The 24885-nt window shown below is 44.3% G+C and overlaps 2 protein-coding genes across 4 annotated transcripts in view; one reads left to right on the forward strand and one right to left on the reverse strand.

Annotated features, from left to right (window-relative positions):
- Window positions 1–24885, reverse strand: part of coro7 (coronin 7) — a 94460-nt gene that overhangs the window by 23622 nt on the left and 45953 nt on the right. The window lies entirely within an intron of this gene.
- On the forward strand, window positions 49–22741 carry vasnb (vasorin b). 3 transcript variants are annotated; one of them, XM_035615478.1, is made up of 3 exons: window positions 49–309; window positions 7032–7093; window positions 18933–22741. In XM_035615478.1, exon 3 carries the CDS (start codon window positions 18940–18942, stop codon window positions 21016–21018), a length of 2079 nt encoding a protein of 692 aa, XP_035471371.1. In that variant the 5' UTR covers window positions 49–309; window positions 7032–7093; window positions 18933–18939; the 3' UTR covers window positions 21019–22741. The 3 variants fall into 3 exon arrangements, with proteins under 3 accessions (XP_035471371.1, XP_035471369.1, XP_035471372.1); XM_035615476.2 differs by having other exon boundaries at window positions 49–306; XM_035615479.1 differs by having other exon boundaries at window positions 63–179.

The following is a 24885-nucleotide window of genomic DNA, read 5'->3' on the forward strand; positions in this document are numbered from 1 at the left end:
CTCGGCCGCTGCGCGCCGCGCCGCGCCTCGCCCCTCCCTCCGCCTGAACTCTCCTCTGTGCTCGACAATAAAGCGCTTTTTGTCCGGGGAGTCGGCACTCGAGCGCATTCCACGACGTGGAGGTTGGCGTACCTCTCTCTCTCTCCGAGGATTTGGTGAGGACCGTGTGAGTTTGAGAGGTACACACAGTTTGGTTTTTTTCGTTGGAGGGGAGAGAGCGCACATTCGGAAAACTACAAGGGCTGGAGTAATATCGCCGAGCTGCTCCGCCTGGATACAGACACCGGCACCCCCTCGAAGTTCAGGGTAGGAGTATTCTGCATTTACTCATAAAAGCAGTGTGACAACCCGGCTTCTCGTAGGGCTCTGGTCCGTGGAACGTGCGCAAAACGTGCGCAAAGACGCGTCGACGTATACAGTCGAATGTGGTTCGCTTTCGGGGACATCTGAATGCACAAACGAACCAAAATCATAAACAGCACAACTCATAACACGCTTCGTCGGGTTTCTGTTTCTTCTATAGTATAAAGGCAACGGCCGGTGTGGCTCAGACAAGTTGGCGTGTCCTGTGTGACAACTCCCCTGACGAGAACTCACTAGAATAAACCAACATCGGCTCAAGTGAGTTGAGCAGAGTGACCAAATCCGTTAATGAGGTTTGAAGGACAGCGTGTCACTGCAATGATGCGAGCTCTTTAGTGCAGTTGCAACTGTTGCGGGGAGTTTTTAAATCAACCCGCGCTGCAACAGGTCGTACTGCCGCAGATCGCCGGCCACCGACGGAAACGCGCGTGTGCGCGCGGAGCGTTCGGAGTCGTCCGGGCGGTAACGAGGCGCGCTGGTGCGGCACCGCAGGACGCCCTGCAGGCATGCGGGGGCCGAGCCGAATGTCTGGACCGAAGCGGGTCGCCCTCACCGCGGAGGACGGAGGCTTTTGGACCCACGCGGGGGCAAGAAACCAAAAAAACAACCCCATCCCGCAAACAGAGCGTTCAACAGGATACAAGCATGAGCGAGCAGAGGGGTCAGATAATGACACAGTAAATGCGTTTGGTGTGTGATTATCTGGACAGTGGTTCGACTATGGCAGGAGACAAGCGGAGGGCAAATACTGTGCAAAAATAAAAAAATTTGATAAAACTCACCAAACTATTGCAGTTGTTTAATGTAGACCACCACTTGTGTCATCGTCGGACAACAAAACTCGAAGGACTAAGACAAGTGACAGTGTCCGATTATCTGTGATGCTCTGACTTGATGTGGTTATTCAAACCTTGAATTCATAAGGCGACGAAATAATCCACAGCACCAGAAGAGGGATAGGCGACAAGAGTATTATGTTTTAGCTCAGGTCACAGTATTGTAGCAGTATTAAAGACGTCCATCCACCGCCGCTGCCTCTGATATAAAATGATTCCGCGGGGTCAAACGCCTGAAAATCTCAGAGTGAGCTGCTCCACCAGTAAACTTCCTTTCAATAAAGTGACATGACACGAGGCGTTTAGACCAATCTCTGTTCTACAAAGTACAAATTACGAGAAACTCTCAGAGCCTTTGTTGATTTTTCAGATAATACCACGTCACCTTTCCAAATAATGTGTAAATATTATGGCAATATAAACTGAAGCCTAGAAGAATGGGATATGTTGCCCTCTAAAAGAATAGGTCTTTAAACCTAAGTATTTACACTCAGTTGCTGGGGGGAAAACCACAGAAACGTGACCACACCATTCCGTGTTAAAGACATAATATCTCAGTGTTAACACTGATCAACACTGAATGAAATAAGTGAAAGTTGATGTTTGTTTATTACGTGAAATACCTATGGAGGTTCCTCAGGGACAACCAGTAGCCCCAAGACCAAACTGAAAATTACTGATAAAAAATATAACAAGGTAAAAGTACGTATTTGTCTTCTGAATGAGATGCTTAATTCATGTAAGTGCAGTCTTCTGGCCACAATCCTCCCGGTCATCAGGCAGATTAGCATCTTTTTACGCGGCTCCATAAACAGGCACGGAAAATCGCCTAATCTTTCCTGGGGGCAAAACAGACGGCGCAAATTACTCCAATCGTCCTGCTATTAACCCCCACACTGGTGCGCCGCTTGTTTCCTCGCCATGTGTTTCCTCACAGGCCGTCATTATGCTACAGGAGGAGCTACCGTGTCATTGACAGTATATAATGGTTGTAATTAGTTTATATTAGGCTACCAGACACAGCTGAGCAGCCGCAGGAGGTCAATTATCCCTCATTATTGTGGAGAAATTTTCAGGCTGCTAAATTGCACAGATTGCAACACTTATTGTACAAGAGATCAGTTGTGGGCACAGCCTTGTGCCAGTGTGGTTATTTTCTATTTGCCGGACGATAAAGATGTTAGGAGCTCACTGCTTCCGGCTCCCGTCTTTCGATTGGTGCGGCAGGCGCTTGTGTTTGTACAGTCACTTGTTGACACTGACACACTTCTCACTGCTGAGGGAGAGACTGAAAGAAGTCCTGAGGCGGAGAGGGGGAGGAAACGTGAGGCCGGGTAAAGTTCTTGCGGCGTCTCTTCGTTTTCTGAGGCAGAATTTAAAGTCGCGGCCTATCAAAATTGCTGCATAACACATGGCGACACTTTGACGAGGAAATGTGCGACTGTGCATGCTGGTGTGAGCATTAATCGAGACACGTGCACGCTGGGAGGATTAGCCCTCCCCCCAACAGGACATTTCTTCCACTTAAATCTTGGTCTGTGGACAGAGAGGCGAAGTAACCCTCCGTCATAAAATCCAATTTATAACAATTAAGCACAGGCTTGCTGTCACACCGCAGTGACAGTGATGTTGAAACCACACTTTTCTTTTTACAAAATCAAGGCTCGCATTTCACTTTCTGTGCCGAAGCGCTTGGCAGGAAAAGAGTTGCGTTCTTCCATTTGTTGTGCGGACACATGACTGAAAGATCGGCTGGACATTTGACACAGCAGCTTGTGCTGCCTGTAAATTTCTTTACACAACACAGTAGTTCACGCTGAAAGTCACAGCTCGTCTTTTTTTTCCCTTCAATCTGGCAAAGAGTAGGGGATTCTCACGCCGTGCCTCGTACCACCAAAAGCTCAGTTTTACACCAATTAGGGGCAGAGTCTAAAACATCCTACGCAGTGCATTCGAGGGATTAGAGGGTTAAGAGTCAGGTGCTGGGGCAAGGAGGCCTGGGGAAGGGAGGAGAGGAGGGATGTTGGGAGGTGGAGCTAGGAGAGGGGGACGAGGGCGGGGCACTCTCACAGCCGGCAGAGAGACGAAGGGGGAGTCGACAGGGCAGAAAGCTTGAATCAGTGAGTGAATGTGAGCGCGTGACTTGTTTGTCTTTCTCAAGGCCTCATGAAAGTGAGGACTCATCAAAATTAGAAAGCACTCAGAATTCAAGATGTACCAATCCCACCTGTGTCAGAATTAAAGGCTCCAGCGTGTCCCCTTCTCAGGTGCGGCACAGCAGGGAGGCGCTCTCCGGTTGACAACCGAGAGCTGCTCCCTCGGAGAGGCGTCTTATATTCAAAAGGCCTCAGCCTCACACATCAATGCTGACCCAGCGGTATGCGGAGGCAAACCCCAGCCTGTGCGCCTGCCAAGCTAAATTGAAGAAGAGCTTGCCGATGCAGCCAAATGATGCGTTCAGAAGAACCACTTCAAACCCTTGCATAAATACACACACACATGCAAAGGGATCTGAGGGCTTTGGAGTGCCCCAGCTTGAGCGCAAAACCCCAAATAACCGCTGTCGTCCGTGTCCACATCCAGATCCACACACACTCACTGTCATCAGGTTTTACCAGTTTGTCTGTTTTTCTGAAGCAGGTCACCCTTGGAATCAGTCACGACATGAAAGGGACGACTCTCTCAAGCTTCATATTAAATGGAACTCTGATATTGTCTTAACCTTCTCACTCTGGTTGGGAAAATCAGCATAAGCCCCCAAAAAATCCCCCAAATTCCTCAGATGACTCCAGTGAAGTATTGAGGGAGAGAAGCAGAGTGAGACACAGATGGAGAATGAGGGGATGAGAGGGAGGATGCTCATCCCAGAAAGCCACCACAAATTGCTGCATTTCAGTGAGCCCATAAAAAGAGAGAAACTGCTCCTAATCTAAGGTTGTAATTACTCTGGCCAGCACTGTAATTAGGAAATGAGCCTTGAACTAGATCTTAGTGGGCAAGAGCTAAGCAACGGCACACGTGCATACGCACACACGCGCACCTACACTGTTTGACCAAAACCAGACTAAGCGAAGACAGATCTTCCTTTGAGAGTAGGCTCTAATGTTTAACTACTAGTCATTAATGACTAATGAAGATTAAACAAACAACTGAGATGAACATTAACCCGTGATGTTCCATCGAATATGGATTGAAGGATGAGACGGCAAAGTCTGTGTACCTTTGGGTTAGTGTGTGTGCACTCGCAGTGTTTTTTTCCGAGGACCTTGTTTGTCAAAGACACGTACGCTCTCTGCCGCTGTCCTTCATTACATCGGTTGACGTTTGTCGTTCTCTCGTGCCCTTTCTTCTTAAATGTCTATTTCCGTTGTGGCGGGCGGACAGTAGATGGTGTTGTTATCTGCTGCTGTCCACACCGTGAGAGCAAACGGGTCAGTCTGAGTGGGCAAACCTGTGCATGTGTACGTGCAGATGCCTGCATGTGTGGAAGTCAAATGCCACCGCGTATCAACCCGACTCTCAATCTCTCAACGCTGCAATCAACAGGCGAGCGGGTTGTGCCAGTGCCACGAGTCACGGCTTGTCAACCGGTATATATTCAACATGCAAGAAGTGCCAGTGTCACATGAAATGTCAAGCAAGGCAGCAAACATACTGAATCTAAAAAAAAATTCTCTGTTTAGGATTGCGGCTGTTGTTTTTGAGCCATAACTCAAACAAATTGTTGGCAGTTTGAGATGATGGCACAACAAAGTGGTCCTTGTATTAACACCAGACTGCTGAGCTCTGGAGTGAGTGACACAAAGAGAAAGGGAGAAACAGAGGAGGAGAAGGGTGAGGCGATATTTATGTCGAACAGATGAACGCAGAGGAAGAAAGAAAATTAAAGTGGGCAGAAAGGTTGAAAGGAATCTGTGCTATAAACAAGCCAATGAGGGCACGATAGACGAGAATAGCTCCTTCAAAAGAGAATAAATATGAATGTAAACCAATAATGGTGAAATGAGAGGAAAAAAAGAGGTACTGGCAGGTTAAAAGATACCAGAGTTCTGGCAGTGCTCAGTCTGCGCAAAAATTAGAGACCAAACCTCTCGTGGAAAGATGTGAAAGAGGGACTCTGAGGTATTGATGCATACCAAAGCAGGAATATTGTTGTCAGCAGTTTTGTATTTTAGAAGAGTACTAACGCTTGTTCAAGAAGCTTAGTGGTGGTAAAGGATGATTTGCATCTACTTCGAGTGCCGAGATTCACTAAATATTTACGGTGCAGTCAAGGGACTGTCTGAGAGGGAGACACAGTGACCTCGGGAAACTCACCATGGCACACAATAGCTTCACACACACAAGCTGGTCACTCAACCCCTGCATTCACTCACCCAGTAGCAAGCATGTATCGTCATCTTTACCAGATCAGTGACAGGTAAGCAAATAATGCTAAAAACACTGAGAGCACACACGCACGCACACACACACACACATACTTGCACAAAGGCCTCTGTGCAGCAGTGTGAATAAACACACGGATGCAGAGTGAGGCAGCAGCCTCGCGGCAGGACAGCGAGCCAAACAGAAACCTGGCGTGTGACAGGTTATTTTCAAATGTAAACAATGCACTTTTGACATAAGCGTGCGCTGCTTGTTCAGAGACGGTATACGCGCCGCGAAGTGAGGTGTCAGGTGTTACACAATCAAGCATGTTGCATGTTTCTGCTTTCCACCTCCAAACATGCAATGACTCAGAGCTTAGGTATATGAAATGTGGCTTTGAAAAACAGCGCTTAGAGGAAATGTACTGGAAGAGGGAGACAAGTATATCCAGTATGAACGAGTATATGGTTTAACTGTCTCTCTATGCTGTACAAAAGGAAGAGGAATGACATCTAAGCTAATTATCTTCCAACCTTATGAACATGCCGCAAATTAATTAAATGAGCAAGGACGTCTTTCACTAATAAAACATCTACCAAGCGGTCACTTTGAGTTTGGGTTTTCCTTAAAACTAATTTAAGATCCCATAGTAATATAAAATAAAATTTGATACTAGTTAATAATGTATTTATACAAAGCAAGTACACAACTGCATGCACGAATATGTAAACACAAATATGTCTGTGGTAATGACAAATGAGATGTTAACACAGTCTGGGCAATCTGGGCCCTGCCTGCTGATATCACTTAAAATTTAACACACAATCCCAAACACACAGACACAATCAACACACTAACTGAGGAAAAGCACAGGCAAAGATCCAAAATGGAGTTCAGTGAAGCAAATATATGATACCTGCTCTGTGATATCAATTAAATCACCAGTTGAAGCAAAATTTTCAGTCTTTCCATGAACTGTCTGTGTTTGTTACTTTTACATGACCTTTGACACCCTCCTGGGACAAAACCTCAGCTCAAGAGTGTGAAACTGAACGAATCTGGCTGCTCATACCGCACAGAAAGCATGCTGTAAACAAAGCACAACACATGGGGGTTCAAAACAAAAAGTGACTGTCTCTGTGTCAAGCTCAAGTCGACGCTCTGCACACAAAAACATGCGGCCCACAGCTGATGGGCTGATACCACAGGACAAGGAGCTGACAGAGCCGAGAGTGGTTGGCCTGCATTCCCCCCCCGCTCTGTCACTCTCCGACACTGCCACACGGCCGGGCAGCGCTCAGCACGCACCCGCACACAGCTGGAATCCGACCAATTAAAAGGGAAAAAAACTTCCTGTCTTGCTTGTGGACCATTAACAATGCATGACAGGGGGCTGGAATCCCCCCAAAAAATCATGTTTCAACCAATTTGTCTAACAGGTACAAATGTTGTTGTTATTTCCAGGGAAGGGAGACGTCCAATCAGGAAAAGTGGAGCTGGATTAGAGGAGGAAGCTTCTTCACTGGGTGAGTGGAGCATTCAATAAAATCTGACAGCTTTATTAGTGATCTGTGTCATTATGAATACGATGTGGTTAGTTACCATAATACAAACTGTCCTGAATAGTTTTCATCATAATACAAAAAAAAAAACCCTGCCTACTGTTAAAGTGCCATAGATTACAAAAGGCAAAATGTATTTTGGACACGTGACAATTATACACTCCTTTGAATATTTGCATCAAGAAACCCAAACCACACGCTGTTGGCGGTCCTCACTGTGTTAACCGTAACACCCTGCTTCCTCAATAGGGTCCTTTCACACAACTCAGAGCCTCTTAACAAGACTGGCAGGAGAACAAGAACAGCTCTCTTAACAAACACACACACACACACACACACACACACACACACACACACACACACACACACACACACACACACACACACACACACACACACACACACACACACACACACACACACACACACACACACACACACACACACACACACAGCATTTAATAGATACAGTGAGGCTGTATATGGTTACAGACGGAGGGAATTCGAAAAGAGAGAATGTTTGGACTTTTCCATGCCTGTCTCGTTGCTGAAGTTATGGAGCTGTCGCAGAAGTAGGTGCTGTAGGATGTGGACTTTTCAGTAGGTGTAACCTGTATATTGTATATAGTATGTGTAAGGCTTATAGGTTTTTTTAAAATGAATTTTCTACAGAAAGAAAAACAGCCTTGTTTGCACGTCCTATAAGAGGTGTTTCATGGGTTTTTTGTTTTTATTTTTACTGTCTTTTTCACTTGGAAAGCACTGAAAAGGTGGTACACTTTATAAATAGAATTTATGTAACGAAATGATCTGTGGCTAAGAGATGCATACTGGATAGAAAAGTTTAATTATTGGGAGATGAGCAAATAGTTGTTGGTTTTGGTGATTTGATGGAATGTATTGGCAATAATAAAAAATCTAGATAATTGTCAGCGTTAATATTCAAAACCTTCTGCAATGATCACTGCACTTACAGTTGCCAAAATCCCTTTAAAGCTCAAACTTTGCCTGGTTTTTAAGAGATACATTTGCTTGAAAAGCAAAACTAGTAAATCGCTTCCAGTATGTGTGCTGAGATCTGGTTGTTGCATCACTGGTAAAAAATTGTTGCTCTGATTCCCGGTTCAACTTTACACTCCTTTTCTGACCCCTCACTCTGTCCTGCATCGCTGCTGTGTTGTGCTGGTGGTCAATGGGCTGTGACATGAACTGCAGGCTGGTAAAGTCACACAGGACAAGACCCTAGCCTCAGGCCTCTTGACGCACACCGCTACTCTCACTACTTGCCTTAAAACTCCTCCACCTCTGTGCACAGCCCATTCCTCCTGTAGGGATTCAGGAGGGAGAGAGTGGTGGTGGTGCAGAGCTCCTCTTCTGGAGTTGAGTTTTGGTCGTAAGACATTCCACAGGTTAAGGGGTTTGTGCAAGGTGTGTGTGCTTGCTTGCTTACTGTAAATTATTTGCCATGCAGGCAATGCTTCAATAACAATGGGAACACTGGCTCTGCGTCTGCTTTATTCCTGGAGTTTCGACATTAAAAGATTGCACTCGCCGCCTTGAATTACAGCCCACTCTGACAACCGGGCTGACTACACATCCTTGCCAAACCCCCATGTATGCATTTGAATATTTAGTAAAACTTGTGTTAACACATAACGAGGGTCTGAAGAGGAGACATGGTATTCATCCTCCACTTTTGCCACTACCCTCTCCCCTCTGCCTTCACTCTTGCCCCGTTTGTGCTGAATGTGAGGAATCTGCCGGCAGCGAACAGCTGCTGCAGGCAAATTGTGGAGTTGAGGGTCAGCGTTGATGTCTCAATAGACTGTTGCTGACAGATGTCTTAACCATCATCATCGTAGAGAGTTCACCTGTTTAATCAGGGGTTGGCACAAGTAGACTGTGTCACGTAGCCATCAAGTTGTTTGGATTACCTTATCCAGAGACCTTCTATGTCAGATCTTCTTCACAGTCGGGATTGTGAATGAATTCAATTGAATTCATTATTTGTAGGCCACAATACTAAACTGCACATCCTTATAGGCTTTTACATTGGAATAACTGCCACCAATCAAAAAGTGGGTGACACAACCTGACGTGTTCCTAAGAAGCCACTGAATGTAACACTGTGATAATAATAATGTGATAAATAAGTCAGCACTCTTTGTTCAGGGTGTAATCACAGGGCACCGGAGGCCATGGAGGAGAGGCATGTCAGTGTTTGGGACACAATTACTGTGCTACTTCACTGCTGGTTTGCCAGCCAACCTCCTCAGCACTGGCATGGTACCAACACAGGCAGTAGTTACACAATAAATTCCATTGTGACATCCTAATCTGAACCAGTGATCTACGTTTCAGATTTATCTTGTGTGTGAGGCACATGTCTCAGGTGTTTTTTTTCTTTTTAAGGGGAAAGCCTGCGGGGTAGACTCGACTAGGAGAAAACATACGTAACTCCTAGAAAGAATAGGGGAAGGCAGGGAAGGACAGGGCTGAAAAAAACAGGTCTTTGAATGAAGGTTGTGATACATCAAAATTTGAAGAAGGGTTCCACTTGTGTGAGGTTTACTGTAGGTCTACAACACTCAATGTCACCAACTGAATTTGGACATGACAGTACACAAGCCGTGACCACATGGACTTCCAAAAATCTCCTAAATCGTAATGAACAACCAATAAATCCCTAATTTGTCAATCGGCTCATCAATACATCACTTGCTTGCGTCCCCGACCTGACGTAACAATCATAGGCACAGCACATGGATCTGAATCAATATTTGATTATGCTGATGAAATGTGAGTTTGTATGAGTCCTTTCCAAGTCTACGAGTTTCCAATGCAGAGTATAGAGAGTTTAACTGTCGACGTTAGCACTGCCAAAAGTTTCTGCTTCCCCTCCCCGTAGTTTAGCCTTGAGCTTTCACAAGCCTAATAAACACTTTGACAGCAACATTGTTGCAACAAGACCCTGCAGGGCTGTTTGTGGCAGGTGGATGAGATGTGCCTTTATCAGATTCCAGTCATTCTCTCACCACCTACATGAACAAACCTGAGAGAAAGAAAAGGGTGAGCAGAAGAGCAAGGGGGGAGAGGATGCATGACTGACGCACTGAAGAGGGGGGAGTTTTAGAAATATTTGTGTGATGTGTCAAAAACTAGCGTCACTTGCAGTGAAGAAGGGGGGAGTATAGAAATATTTGTGTGACTAACTTGTTCGCCGTCCAAAGCGCCGCTGTGCAGTATGTTTGTGTGCAGGTTTGACATCAGTGCTTTTTACAAAAATTTGGGGCAGACAATTTTATAGAATCAGTCGAGACAAATGTATCTATAGCTACTGTTGGGTAACTACAATATGTTCAAAGAAAGAGTAAGAGGAAACGCGCACTGACAGATGAGCAGACAGGCACTCCCTGAGTGTTTCCTCAGGGAGTGCGTGTGGCACTGTTTGTCTAACAAAGACCGTCGGCCTGCCAGTCAGTCTGTCGCACAATCAGTCAGTGTGGCTGCCTGCTGTCTGACTCATACAAAACCTCTGATTCACCTGAGCTCCGATTTGAACTCACACAACACTGTTGCAGGAAATAATGAAGTCAAAAATGGAGTCAACATGCGTGTGGTCCATCTCTTGATCTTGTAATACATCGAGAAGAAGAGTGATAGTTTAAATCAGTCATACTGATTCTGCTGCTCGGGAGGGTTTCCTGAAGTGATCCTTTCAATTTTTTTGAGTAATTGCACCGTGCGCCACAGAAAATAACATTCATCTGCAATTTATTTTCCTCCCATAGTGAGCTGACATTGTACCAGCATTTGGCTGCTTACTCACATTTTGGTTCAGTTGGATGTCTGTCAACTGCCCAGTGGCCCTAAGTCAGCTGTGGCAAGACAATTTTAAAACTCCAGTCTTTTTGAGATCATCGTCTGTGGCAGACATCATTCTCAGATGTTTGACAGATTTGTTCCCTGTTTCATTGCTGCAGTAAACATTCCCTAAAATGCAAAGAACGAGTGTTCACTCGTCATGAATTTTTTTTCCTCTGTGGCATCAAAACACCAGCCTTCAGAAACTCCCGCATGTCAAACTGGACTAACTAACAGTGGTACTCCCTCCCTTCTAAAAGAATATCTATTGTGATGCATGAACACATAAGTAAGATAACCTCTACTTTTTTTTAATCCTCAGAGGGTAGATAACTTTTTGCATCGTTTCATCATTCATTTGGCTCCTTTTTTTTGCTGTGTGACCAAGTATAATGACAACTAAAACCTGGACTAAAATTGCAGTCGTGTTGGCGCTGGAATGAATGTCAGTCGAGGAGGCAGTGTCGGAGTGTGCACATGGTTGAATGATAAAACTGGTTGATCCAGCCGCTTCAAACCGCAAGCACACACACACACACACACGCACGCATTGAACACCGAATCAACACTGTCATGTCCCTGCCAGGTTCACTCAGGTGTTTTGGAAGACTGAGGAATCTTTTTTTAAAACTGCTTCTTCTGGTTGCCTAAAACCAGTTTGCGTTGGGTGGCCCTTCCCGTGCCACAAATCTCTGGACAACACTGCTTCATGGGTCTGTTTGTTCGACAGCACAATAAAGTTTTGATTTGGTCAGGGAGGAGGCATGGACAGTCATGCACAGGATATGAAGGCACAAGCCAAAGCCCAGCGAGAGTCCAGTTTTGTGACACGAGGATGACGTATTTATGGTTTCCTGTTGATGTGGTGCTTTTCGGACTGTGACTTGTGTGGCTCACTGCTGTGTCTACCAGAAAAGAGAGAAAGAGGGAGAAGGAGTGCGAGACAGACACTATGTTAGAGTTGTTGTTTGTGGTTTATATGCCACTCGGCTGTGACTGATTCAAGCCATGTCAAAGACCTGCTGTGTACATTGGGGTCGTCTTATTAAGGTCACTGTCAAGAGGAGCTCGTCATTTAGGGGCACCTATCAGCGCTTTGGTTCCATGAAAAGCGCTTTATAAATCAAATATATTATTATTATTATCATTATCTCATTTTTGCACGTGGTGAAAGATTAACAAAACTTGTAGATCTAAACGCTGCAGAGAAATAAGAAAACAGATGAAAGACTAGGTTGTCTGTGGTGCACTGCAATCTTTTGTGTCTTTGTAATGTGAGAGTCCTGTGGTGAAGATCTCAGGCAGATGTGTTTGTGCATGCCTATTAAAGAAATGTGACTGTGACCTGATGGACTATCTGTCCCAAGAGGTCACAGGGCAGGGTGCACTGATGACAGATGCAAGTATCAGTGTTGAGACATCGCTCTCCTGGGGAAAAAAACAATAGTACACTAGATGTGCGCTGAGAGAACAAGAGATGAAGAGGGATTCTACCTCAGACAGGCCATCCTTTATGAAAACAAAATCACGTCTAGCATCTACAGCACCATCCGTCATATCCTTCAGCAATAAAACAAAAGGAAATGGTTCACATTTCCTTTTGGAGCTCGTAGTGCTTGACCTCTATGCTCTGAAACTCAGAGGAGGCAGAGCTAGACTGCAGACATGCTGCTGCAGAGTCCCAGTTCTGGTCTGATTTGGCTGCCCGGGCCGCCCACCTCTTACTTCTTCTGCAGCCGACTCAGGCTGGAGCTTTGGCACAGGTCGCATCATTTACTTAGACACACTCCAGAGGTTTTGGGTTTCATGTGTGCCCTGGAGGAGCGTAGAAAGCACCTGTTGTGGAGATGAGGACCATTACGCTTCAGGTGTACGTCTGTGAAACTGGAGCTGGGTGTGTGCACGTGTTAAACAGGGACTGTTATCTGTGTTGTCCCTGCCACAGTTACAACAAGAGGTCACAGAATACTGAGCAGCAATGGAAACACTAATCTGAGCCTGACCTCTGACCTCAAGGAGTCGGACGCTGGTTCACCGGTTCATGGGCTTTGTTGTCCTTTAGACTGATGTTATCTGACAAGATGAACTAGGCAGAGGAATGATTAATTTGGCTTTCAGGTTTCTTCTTTCCACTTCTGTGTTAATATTTTAAAATCAAACATAGCTCTTTAGTACATGATAATGTAAACAGAAATGCAAAAAGTAACTACTGACTTGGATCACAAAATCAAACACAGAGTTGTCCTGACTCCCTCCCACAGCTCTGCATATATACACAGTTTTTGAGGGTTTTACTATAACCAGAAACCTCCCATTCACCCCTGGACCGTATATTATGCTCTCTTTCAAGTACTCCAGCTGCAGGCTCTGATTGTCAAGCTTTGCACTGTCCTTCTAAGGTCAAAACCATAAATCCTGGGACAAAAAGCGCTGCCGTTCACATCAATAATGAGCTGCTTTGCTACTCGTGTAAATATGTAGGGATCAAAAAGCATGGAGTGATAGAAAAACATTCGAGAAGAGGTAGTACAACCATCTTCAATCAGCAATTGCAGTGGTGACTATCAAACTATCTATTTTTTCATTACGCATGTCCTCCTCTCCCCTATCTGCTTTTGTATTCTGCCTGCTTGATTGGCCTTGATGTGAAAGCAGTGTTAGGAGTTCATATTTTGGAACATTGTCTCTGTTTACAAAGTCTGTTTCTGACTTGACGCACATTTTATGCAGCTGAGCCTTGATCTTTGGAAAACCTAATCTCCAGTTTGTCTCATTACAAATTTGACCTTATCTAAGTTGACAGAGGGCTTTCATTTTCAGGATAAAGAAATCTTACATTTAAATTTCTGATAATATATATTTCAGAACTAATACCTAAGAAAAGAAAGATTTTCCTGTTATGCAATCAAAAACAATGAATAGAAGACCTTGGGGGAGGATGTTGTCGAGGTGCCACGTTTCCGTCTCCAAACACGCTTACCTCTTTGATCCATACACATTCCATTTGCTTATCTAAAGTACATGCTCATGCCATAAACAAATACTCAAAAAACATTTCATGCATACCTACAGTCTTCCATTAGCATGGCTGACATTTTCAAATACATACTTGTGCTATGTGTTTCTGCTGTCTACACGCGACCTGTTGCTCACTCTCCTGCATTCCTCTCTAAGTAATCTTTTTATCCTCGGATATTCTACAGAACTATTGTTTCTCCTTCCCAAATGACCGATTCGTCAGTGTTGACGGATAACCCCATTGCATTGGGGATAACTGGGTCCATCTGTGGCATGGACGGTGCTGACAGTGGAAAGGGATGGGAAAAGTGTTTGTAACACTCACTCTTTTTGTTTCTTTGTCTTCTAATGAAGTTGTGGATGGAAAAGGGGCGAAAAGAGAGAGGGCAAAGGGGGACATGGGAGGGGGGGGGGGGGGGTTGTCAGAGGGCCCACATCAGCCTTCATCACTATTTTTTCTCTGGGTGCCTAAGTTATCGTTTACAACCAATATGACTTAATGCCCCCGAGCCACTGTAGTAAATCTACACAGGCAGCTGCTATAGTAATATATGTTCATAGTGCACCCTAGTGAACTGAGCCTTCAGGCTTGCAACACTGTACATCATACTTTAATGCACATCTCGCCAGCGTAGGTCCTTTAGAAGATAAAGTCCCAGACGAGAAGGGGCCTCTTTAATGGGAGTATCACTCTGTAGTGTGCAGCCTTATCCCCTTACTGTGACTTGACGTGATGCCCCCCCCCCCCCCCCCCCCCCCCCCCCCGCCCCGCCCCGTAGACTTGGGCCGCGTCTGCTGAATTATGCAAGTGCACAGTGACCTGCGACTCCTCCACACACATACACACACACACCACAATTTCTACTCCCTCTTGTACCCTTCACTGGCCCTCAATGTTGGCCTTCAGCTCTGAAGATAAGGGCTCTTGACGCTCGGCCTGCCGGGATTTAATTGCTGAAGCCCACTTCACCCTCCCAAAGCCAGGCCTTATCCACCTCTCCACCCCTGTGCCCCCGCTGACAGAAACCTGCTTTTGTCCCTGCTGCTCCCCTGCTCGTGTTTTCTTTTCCTCCTCATCTTGAAAAGAAAATAAAAAAATGGGATAAGGAGAGAGCTGACATAGAGGGAAAAATGCTTTTCTTCTTTTTGCCTCTTAAGTTTTTCTTTTCAAGGGGCTGACCATGTATTTCACTTTGTGTTGCACAGAGACAATCTCATGCTCTTTTCTTTGTATTTTCTCCTCACTCTTTCTGGTCCTTGGATGATTCCAGATATTCATCAGTCAACAGGTTTTATTCCAATACAACCCACAAACCGAGACTCAGGCATAAAGACAACACAGATGTAGGAACAATCATTACGTAACAGATCTGGTCACAAAGAGGTTCTTACTCACATTCACATAAGCAGTGCAATCATTCATCCAATCAATCATCTGTTTATAAACCCAGAAAAACTTCCTGTTAATCTCTAAATGCCAAGCCAGTGAGACGAACAAGCTCACTTTTACAAACTCAGCTGCTGCCTGTCTCAGGAATGTCTCAACAAGCACGCAGGGGAGAGAAAAGGAAATTACAACTCAAGAAAGGAGGAGGAAGGCAAGATGGGAGGGGGTACTACTCCTGGCACAGGATGACAAGCCTGTCTTTCTACTAGCTTTCTATCTCTCTCTCTCTCTCTCCAGGCCGGCCACCTCCACTCATTTCAAAAGATTTGAGTTAGAGCCACATAGTCAGGAGTTACTCAGCACCACAGTACACTGTAAATCCATACAGTGGTGACGCCAGGATTGTGCCTTATCTTACACACTGATAAGACAGGCACAAGTCACTTGCATCCACAAAGAAAAGAAATTAGAGGAGAATCTAACCTACCAAGCTATGGTTTATCTACGATCTGGCAGTATTGCACTGACTGAACCCTTCCCCATCAACGGTTTCTCCCTCACTGGGTTATCAGATGTGCCTGGCTCAGGTTGGAATGAGGCGCACTCAAATAAACATTCTGCCCCAGGGAGCTATGGTAGAAACTCCATGTTGAACATCTGAGAAAAATGTTCTGTTTTATCTGCATAGCTCACTCTCATCTCATGGCAGCCTTGATGTTGTTTTATGTTCTTGCGCCCCCTTATACCCGTCTTTGGCCCTGATACACAGTACCAAATTTAACTCTCTTCATCACCAGGAGGAATGAGATTGGATCCGACACAAAATTTCTCTTCACAAACATAGAAGAACACTCACAACAGTGTTCTTCACTGAAATTGAAATGCGGCTTCCCACACAGTCCTAATATGAAAACCTAAAAGCGTCTGTGTGCTCACGCTGATTCTCCTTTTCCCCTTCATCACCTGTTTATATTGCCAGACTCTTTTGTTTTTATTTTTTTCTGTGCACCCATTCAACACAACAACCTCACTTTCTGTTCTTTCTTTTCTTTTTTCCATCTGCACTTCCATCATTCATGAGTCCCGTAATGAAACATTCATTTTCCTCTCAGACTATTTTAAAAGAATGTTGCTTTTAGTGTATACACTGGAGAAGGAAAAATAAGAGATCAGGGAATCTTTCCAAGAAGGTTGCAATATCAAGGAGGAGAGGAAAGAAAAAGTATGCTGAAAGAGAAGGAAAATAAATGCCATAGCATGGTCAGATGATACCCCCCCTCAAAAAAATACCCTTGATCTCCTCTCCAAGTTCTGACATTCGAGCCAGTGATTTTTTTTTTGTAAAGAAAATGTTTCATTAAACAGACAGAGAGAAAGGAAAGAGCTGAAGCAGAAAGAGAGCTGGCGGCAGCACGGATGCTACTGTAACATGTACTTGGCCCGAGTTAATTTTGGTGGCACTGATGAGTAAATGAAAAACATAATTTATTTATAGAGCCTATAAACTTTCTTTGAATTAGGGACAAGATGACTCAAACACCAATCAGTGTATTATTTAATTTGGAAAAATGGAATTTACATGATGATAATATTTGTTCATTCTCATGTACAACTACAACATACTACTTCTGGTATCAATAAGAAGAGAAATTGAGAGAAAAACTTTGCCTCTCCATGCTGATTCAAATTCTGAATATCTAATAGATGACTTATATGCATAAGAAAAATATAATTAACGCAGTAACTTCAGAGGAAAATATAATTTCTTTGACAGTTCTGGGGTAACCGGCCACAACCTTAGGTGAGCACAGTAAGAACAGAATGTTCTCTCTATGTGTGAGCTGCATCTGTGAAAATTTGTCACATACTTGGCCTCTCCGTCAGGTATTTGTGCAGTGCAGACATCAACAATTGCACCATTTTAGGTGCTAAAATTACTCAAGCATTCAGGTCAACCAACATTCCATATATGTGGGTGTAAATGTTCAAAGAGCAAGGTTTGGAGATGCCTACTACTAAACTAAATAATAAACTTAAAATATGATAGTAACTAAAGTAATTGCAAGACAACAGGGGAAAAGAGAGCATATCTGGGTCCCTCTGGTTTGGATAAAAGGATAAAAAAGAGACTCCTTGAGGAGTAAAAGAAGAGAAGACCAAAAGATGTCTAAAGAAGAGAAATGGTCAACAGATAGAGATGTTGTCTCTGTCCCCCAAGGCCATCTCATTAATTGATTACAGAGGATGATAAACTGCCCCACTTTCTTCTTTATCTTCCCTCATTCCTCTCACCTTCTTCATTACATCAACCCTTCCCTCTGTTCCAGCCCTTTTAAGTACTGACGCTCTACCATGGTCTTCCTTTTTTACTTGGGCTCCAGTAAAATGGGATTCACAATAACATATCTTCTTGAAAATCTACCCTATTCCGTTTCTGTATGTTTTGTTCATTTTACAGCGTGTCTTGCCAAACAGACGCTTGTTTGGCAAGTAGCACTGACCATCAGTATGCGTAATGACAACACAGAAAGTGTGTGTTGACTATAATGCGCCATGGTCAGGGAAGCAGCACTGAGCTCTCAGTGAAGCTCCTCTCCAAGTTTGGAACGCAGCACAGTATAAATCATCCACAGATGCATGGCCACGTGCAGCGCGACAGACATACAGCCACACAAAACTGACATGGTATGGTTTTATGAAACTGGAGACACCAGAGCAGTGTTTATGGTGCAACATTTAGAGGGCGTGTGCAAAGCTTTTCACTGTTTCAGTAGCTCCAGAGAGGCGGACAAACATACAAAATCACTCAGTGTTTTCAGTTTGGTGCAACGTCCCAGAAAGAAACCAAGATAAATTTGTTCATTTCTGTGTGCCGTGTTTGTTTCATGGAGCTATGGAGTCTGTCACAAACAAAGGGAGAACAGTCAACTGTGACCCCACCACAACCACAAAGCGTGTGCAGTACAGTACACAGCAGTGGCATTATATATATTGTGTGTACACATATATATGAATATATTTGTGCCTCTGCATATGCATGTACATGCTCACACACATGCACACATCCTGCATCTGCAGGACCATTAGAGAAGGAAATAAGGAAATTGGCATCCCACGGTACTCTCTATTACACAGATCATAGCAGGAAGAATGCATCATTTTTTAGGCAGAAAAGTGTGGCAGGACACCACAATGTCACTTTTTCCTCTGAAGCCTGAGGCCATGACTACAACTCTATTGTTTGAGACCTTGTGACAAAAGATTGCCTTCGATCACTGGCTATGCAAGATTAAACCTTTCTTAGTAATCTCTCTCCATGAAACACATTAAAGAACCACACAATAGCTGATCCAGGCTAGTTTGGAAACTAGTCTTTAAAGGGAGAAATGTCTTTGTGCAACAGGGGGAAAAGTCAAAATCACACATGGTCCTTACAGGTGACAGAAGTATCCTATTTACAATCTGTCAGAATTTACTGTATATTTCTCTGAATTGTGCCAGTAACTGACAATGTATATGTTTGCTTTTTTTCAGGCTGGGCATGGAGAGAGAACAAGTCTGCACCATGAAGTTCTCCATGACTCTACTGGTGCCTTTTCTACTCTTCCTCATCCTACCTGATGGCATCCTGTCCAGCGACTGCCCAAAGGATTGTAGCTGTTCCACACCAGAGTCTATCTTATGTTTTCAGAGACGCTCCTCTTCCATTCCCAAAGGAGTGCCCCAATTCACAAAAAGTCTCTACCTCTTTGCCAATGGCATTGAGGGCTTGACAGCTAAGGACTTTGATGGTATGGAGAACCTGGAAATGCTGGACCTCAGTCAAAACAAATTGACGGAAATTCCTGATAGGGTGTTTGAACCTTTGACCTCTTTGAGAAACCTGGATTTGTCATCCAACCAGATCAGCCACATTTCAGAGGAATGCTTCCAGGGTATGGCACTGCTTGAGCGCCTTTATTTGTATAGCAATCTCATCAAGACCATTCACCCTGCAGCCTTTAATGGCTTGGAGAACCTGCTGGAACTCAAAATTCAGGGAAACCAGTTGACATCCCTACCCGCTCTCTCAATGCCCCATTTGCTGCTGCTGGACCTTCGCTTTAATGTCTTACACACCTTGGGTCCCTCAGACCTCCAAACCCCAAACCTGGAGTCACTCAAATTGGGTGGTGTGGGACTAACAAGCCTGGATAAGGAGCTAATTGGTAATCTGAAGAACCTCCATGAACTAGACATCTCAGGAAACCAAATTGAGTCCTTTCCCTCAGTGCTAAAGGAGACCCAGGGGCTGATTCACCTCAGCCTGGCGGGGAACCCGATGGGTCCTCTTAAGGTTCAGGACCTGAAGAAACTTGGGGAGCTTCAGGAGTTGGACATCAGCAGCCTCAGTCTGCAGGGTCTACCTGAAGAGTTCTCCCAGCTCTTCCCCCATCTCAGAAAGCTCACAGTAGCAGAGAACCCCTTCAACTGTCTTTGCACCTTAGCTTGGTTCCCAAGATGGCTGAGAGCCCAAAGCATCACCCTGGAGAGAACAGAGGAAACCCGCTGCCATTTCCCACCTATTAATGCTGGGAGGGTATTGGAAAGACTGGAGCACAGGGATTTTGGCTGTCCTACCACAACTACAGTCACCACTAGTACTGTCAAAACTTCTACAACCCTGCCTGTTCCTGTCACTACCTTGCTGAGCACGACTGAAGCTGTTCAAGTCCCTAGGGCCAGTGATGAACCCACAGATCAAGATGATGACTTTCCTCTGCCCCCTGTTCCTGCATCCCCCAGTACCAGCAGCATGGACCTAGGAGAGGATCAGCATTTCTGTCCCTCTCACACCTGTCTGAATGGGGGTGTTTGTCGTTTGGACCAGCATGGTCAGGTGGAGTGCACGTGTCCAAAAGGCACTTCTGGCTTATATTGTGAAGTACTAAATCACCAACCTTCACCACCTGAAGCTGCATTCCCCATGGCAACTGTGATTGCAGATACATCAGACATTAGCTCACATGAAGTGACGGCAACCTCAATCCTGGTGGACCTTCACCACTACATTGAAATGCGGCCTTACATCCGTGGAATTCGCCTGACCTACCGCAATCTCTCTGGGCCAGACCGGAGACCGATTCAACTCAGCCTGCCTGCATCCTTCCCAGAGTACAGACTCAGAGGCCTCAAGCCCAACTCCACTTACACAGTGTGTGCCAGTCCACTAGGTGCACCTAGTGGTATAGACAGTGTGTGCACTGAGGCCCATACAGCCCCTGAAATCATCAGCAGCCCTGATGCACAGGTTACTGACCCAAGGCTGACCACTATGCTGGTGCCTGCAGTTGCCATCTTGCTTTTGCTGGTACTGATAGCAATAGCACTGGGAGTGGTATGCTATCTTCGCAGAAAGAGGGCTAAGGGGCACTTGGACCTAGACTGTGAGCCTTCCCAGCTAGAGTTGGATGGGGTTAAGGATGGTTTGGACAATGGGGCACTGCCTCAAAAACAGCCACAAATTATGATCCCTGAACCTGCTGTTCAGAATGGAAATCTGGAATATGAGGTGTTGCTACTACAGGATCACTGTACATCAAATAACAATATGTCTTCACACAAGCCTTCCTACTTTTGACAAATATTTTTGACTACTCTGACTTAAAGGAGGATTTGTCATTCTTCAGCTCTGTTTTCCCGCCGGTTGAAATACAGAGAGCTGCAACTGCTGTTGTGAAAGTGGAAGACACAGTGAGCCAACCAGCAAAAAAGAAACTGGACATGTATTTAACAATGCCACCTGTTTGTCTAAGTAGACATTAAACAAGTTCAAAAACATTTGTTTGGACATCAATAGCATTGAAAGTGCCTTCATTTACATGCTGCATCCTGCTTTAAAAATATTTCATCACTCACACCGCTGGACTGGCAACCTCTCAGCTTCCAAGCCAAGACATTGCAACTGATAATGTGTTGTCATTTGCTGAAACCTTGGGACATACAGTAGTGAGCTCTCCTTTTTGTTCATAAAGGAGTGTGCACTGAAATGGGATTGTGCTGCCTTTTCCCCGACACATCAACTCAGCAAAGCACTATCAGCAATTATTTTGCTGCAGGTTGTAACTCTTCAGTTCTACCCCAAAGAGATCAGTGCTTCCTGTGAATTAACTTTCAGAACAAATGAAGTCGTGCAGAGAAAATATGTGATGCTTGTATTGCTTTATTTGGCTCTAAAACTCTTTGTTTTGTTTTTTGTATGTATGTACAGTATGTATGAATGTTTTTTATACCGGTGATATTTTTATTGTGCAAAATTGGGACTGTTAACATCCCTCAATACCCTCCACCCCCACCTCTTGTGACTAACAGACAAAACAGCAGATTAAAATCTTTGAAGATTAAAACTCGTTTGGTACCAGCAAAGTCAATCAAAGGGCTTTGCCCCCAGAATGTCAGACAGTCTAAGTAGATGTGAGTCTGGACAGACTCAAGACTAAATCCCCCTTCTCTATTCTGAAGCCCTCAGCCTGTTTCACCACCACAAAGGGAGAAGGTAAGCAGGATTACAAAAGGTACAGCGGGAGGCAGTACTGAACCCCTTCTGTTTTACTGCGGCACTGAATTTTACATAGTTTAGAACTCACCTAAATTACCGTAAACACTCGTGACTACGCTGGAGCAAAATAGAACTTAAGAGACTTTATTTCCCTTTTATATTCACCGTAAGGGAAACTCTGTTTCATCCCTCAACCACAATTCATGAACAACATAGTACTTGGCCTGTGCACAATTTCTCCTTGGCAAGAAGAGTCACAGTTTTGCTCGATTACATCGAACTTTACTATGGAAAGGCCAGGCGCACAGAGTTTATATTGTTTTAGAGAGGACAATGAGACTTGCAAAGTGGTTGAAGAGTGTGTGTTCATCTGATAACTGCTGTGATCATTCTAGTACATGTTCTGGCTTGTGCAAAGACCTGCAGACGTCAAGTTACTATCAGTGTGCCCACATGCCTAGGAGTGCATTAAGCTCCGAACAACTGTACCTGTAAACATACACACCAAAGACACATCTGTGAACGTCTGTTAAGTTACTAGTTAAGTTTACATAATTAACAGTTTCATGCTAACAAAATATCTTTAGAACCCACACAAGAAAAACAATCAACCAATGCAACTGGAATATTTGTCTGTAAAATAGAATACATTGAAGATGACCAAAAGTATTTTCGATGTGATTGTTAATTTTTCCCTGTTTATTTTGGGAAGCTCTATGTTGTTTGTTTTTGTAATTATGTGAACTTATTTGTACAAGTGGAAAAAAAAGTGATACTATCATTAAATGAATATCCAAAAATAAAATACTGTTGTTTTTCTTTGTAGTTTGCGCAAAGGGGGGGGGGGGGTCGTCCTTAACTTCCATGTTCTGTTAAGCCATCACTCAGCCGGGCCAGGGAAGAGATACAGGAGGAAAGTTAAAGAGGTACCAGGGTATGAGTGCGGGTATGTGTGTGTGTGTGTGTGTGTGTGTGTGTGTGTGTGTGTGTGTGTGTGTGTGTGTGTGTGTGTGTGTGTGCGCGTGGGTGCGAAGAGGATCATATAGCTGTTTTTAGACATGAACTCCAGAAAATGTCTGGAAAATTTGGTCTGGACATTTTCCGAGTCAGACACTTTCATAACAGCAGGAAAATTTCCAGAACATTCGGCCGAAGGGTGGTGCCTGAGTAAAGCGCCCATTCGCTCAGTTAATCTTTCAAACTGTCAATCAGTCAAACCCAATCTCTTTGAGGTTTTCCTGCAGTATTCTCGCATGGGTTCACTCGGAAAATTTTACTTGGGGGCTGGCAGGAAAAAGTTCAGAAAAATGTCTGGAAAAACAATTGCGGACATTTGATTTCTCACATATAGTCCCATCCTGAAAGAATCTTATGAGGAGTGTGTCTGAGGTAGGTTGTTGTAGTAAGTTATTGTACTATAGTGTAGTTTGAAGGGTTTAGGACTTATTTTTGTGCTGTAAAAGCAGAGAATGAATACACTTTGAAAAATGACTGCATATATTTGCATTCTGTGTTGAAGTATTCATGACAATGACAACAGTTTGAGAAAAAAAATTGACATGTAAATTAATTGCACACAAAAACGCCCCCAGTGTTAGAGACCCTAAGAGTGTTTTATCTGTGCTGTCAGTTGGACTTCTTCCTTAACAACATGGGAGCTGGAGGCAAAATGGAAATGAAAATAATGATTGAAAACAGTCGGGTCAAGGTAGTGTGGATTTAATCATTTGTGAATGACTCACTGGTCTAAACCTAATGGGTGAGCATTGTTTGCAAACCCACACTATAAACAGACTGACCACCCATGTGTTTTATAGGTGGGATGGTGGTAGGGAATTTATGCAGCATGCACTCACACGCCCACACCCACACCCACAAACAAACACACACATATATTCTGGCCAACCACAGGGGGCTGTTGTGCAAGGTCCCATGCTAACAACACAAGCACATAAAACAGCACCACTCCTGTCATGCAGGCCTTATTATATCAATTTGCTCAGAGAGGGAAAACTTCCTTGAGGAATAAATGGACAAACAATTTACCGGCGGGAGGTTGATAGAATTCTTTCTGCTTCCTGCACTGTTTTAATCTCCATGTGTCCGGAATTTTTTTTAGTGTTCATTAACTCAATACACCCCTTTCAATACCTTTTTTTCAAGGGAAAGTAGTTAAGGAGTTTAGCCCGTTGTAGCATCTCATTTGCAAAAGAAAAAAATGTAAAAGGGGCTATAAATGTAACTTAATTGTGAGCACATGTGCACATCATAGGATGGCTCCAGGTAGGAGAGCTGATACGATACGTAGCTGATGTCAGATAAGATAATGTCTCCAGCTGAAAGAATGCATGCATGTTTTTTGTGCTATCTCCCCAGGCATCGGTAAATGTTCATGTATGTAAATAAGAAAAGGAAAGGGAAAACGGGGGGAGCGAGCGTGTGTGTGTGTGTGTGTGTGTGTGTGTGTGTGTGTGTGTGTGTGTGTGTGTGTGTGCGTCTCTCTTTTTCTTCCTTAAAACAGTCTCTCTTTTCTTCCCCTGGTGTTATGAAAAACCTGGTCTTTGGACGGGAGCCAACTTTAACACTCACACTTCACCTGCACTGCTCAATGGCTTCTACTGTAGTTTCAAGGGAGCTTTTTCGACAATTATCAAAAAACTGATTAAAACTCAAATGTACTTAATTTAATTTTTTCACTCCCTCCTTCTTTGTTTCTCACTCACTGTATTTTATGTTTTTAAAATGTTTCCAAAATACAGGGCTGCGAGAAGACAGTCAAGGACAGTGTGTTGATGTGTTTCCACTGCACTTCTCAATCTTTTATCCAAATCACAATTTGTCCCTCTGTTTTCCATCCAAACAGCCCCACACACAGCACAGCTGACCCCCCAGTAACCTCAAACCATCTCTCCGATGTCAGCCAAGAGTATTGACAGTCAGCAGTTCAGG

This window comes from Scophthalmus maximus, chromosome 17 (assembly GCF_022379125.1).
Source record: "Scophthalmus maximus strain ysfricsl-2021 chromosome 17, ASM2237912v1, whole genome shotgun sequence".
In the NCBI taxonomy this organism is placed as follows: Eukaryota; Metazoa; Chordata; class Actinopteri; order Pleuronectiformes; family Scophthalmidae; genus Scophthalmus; species Scophthalmus maximus.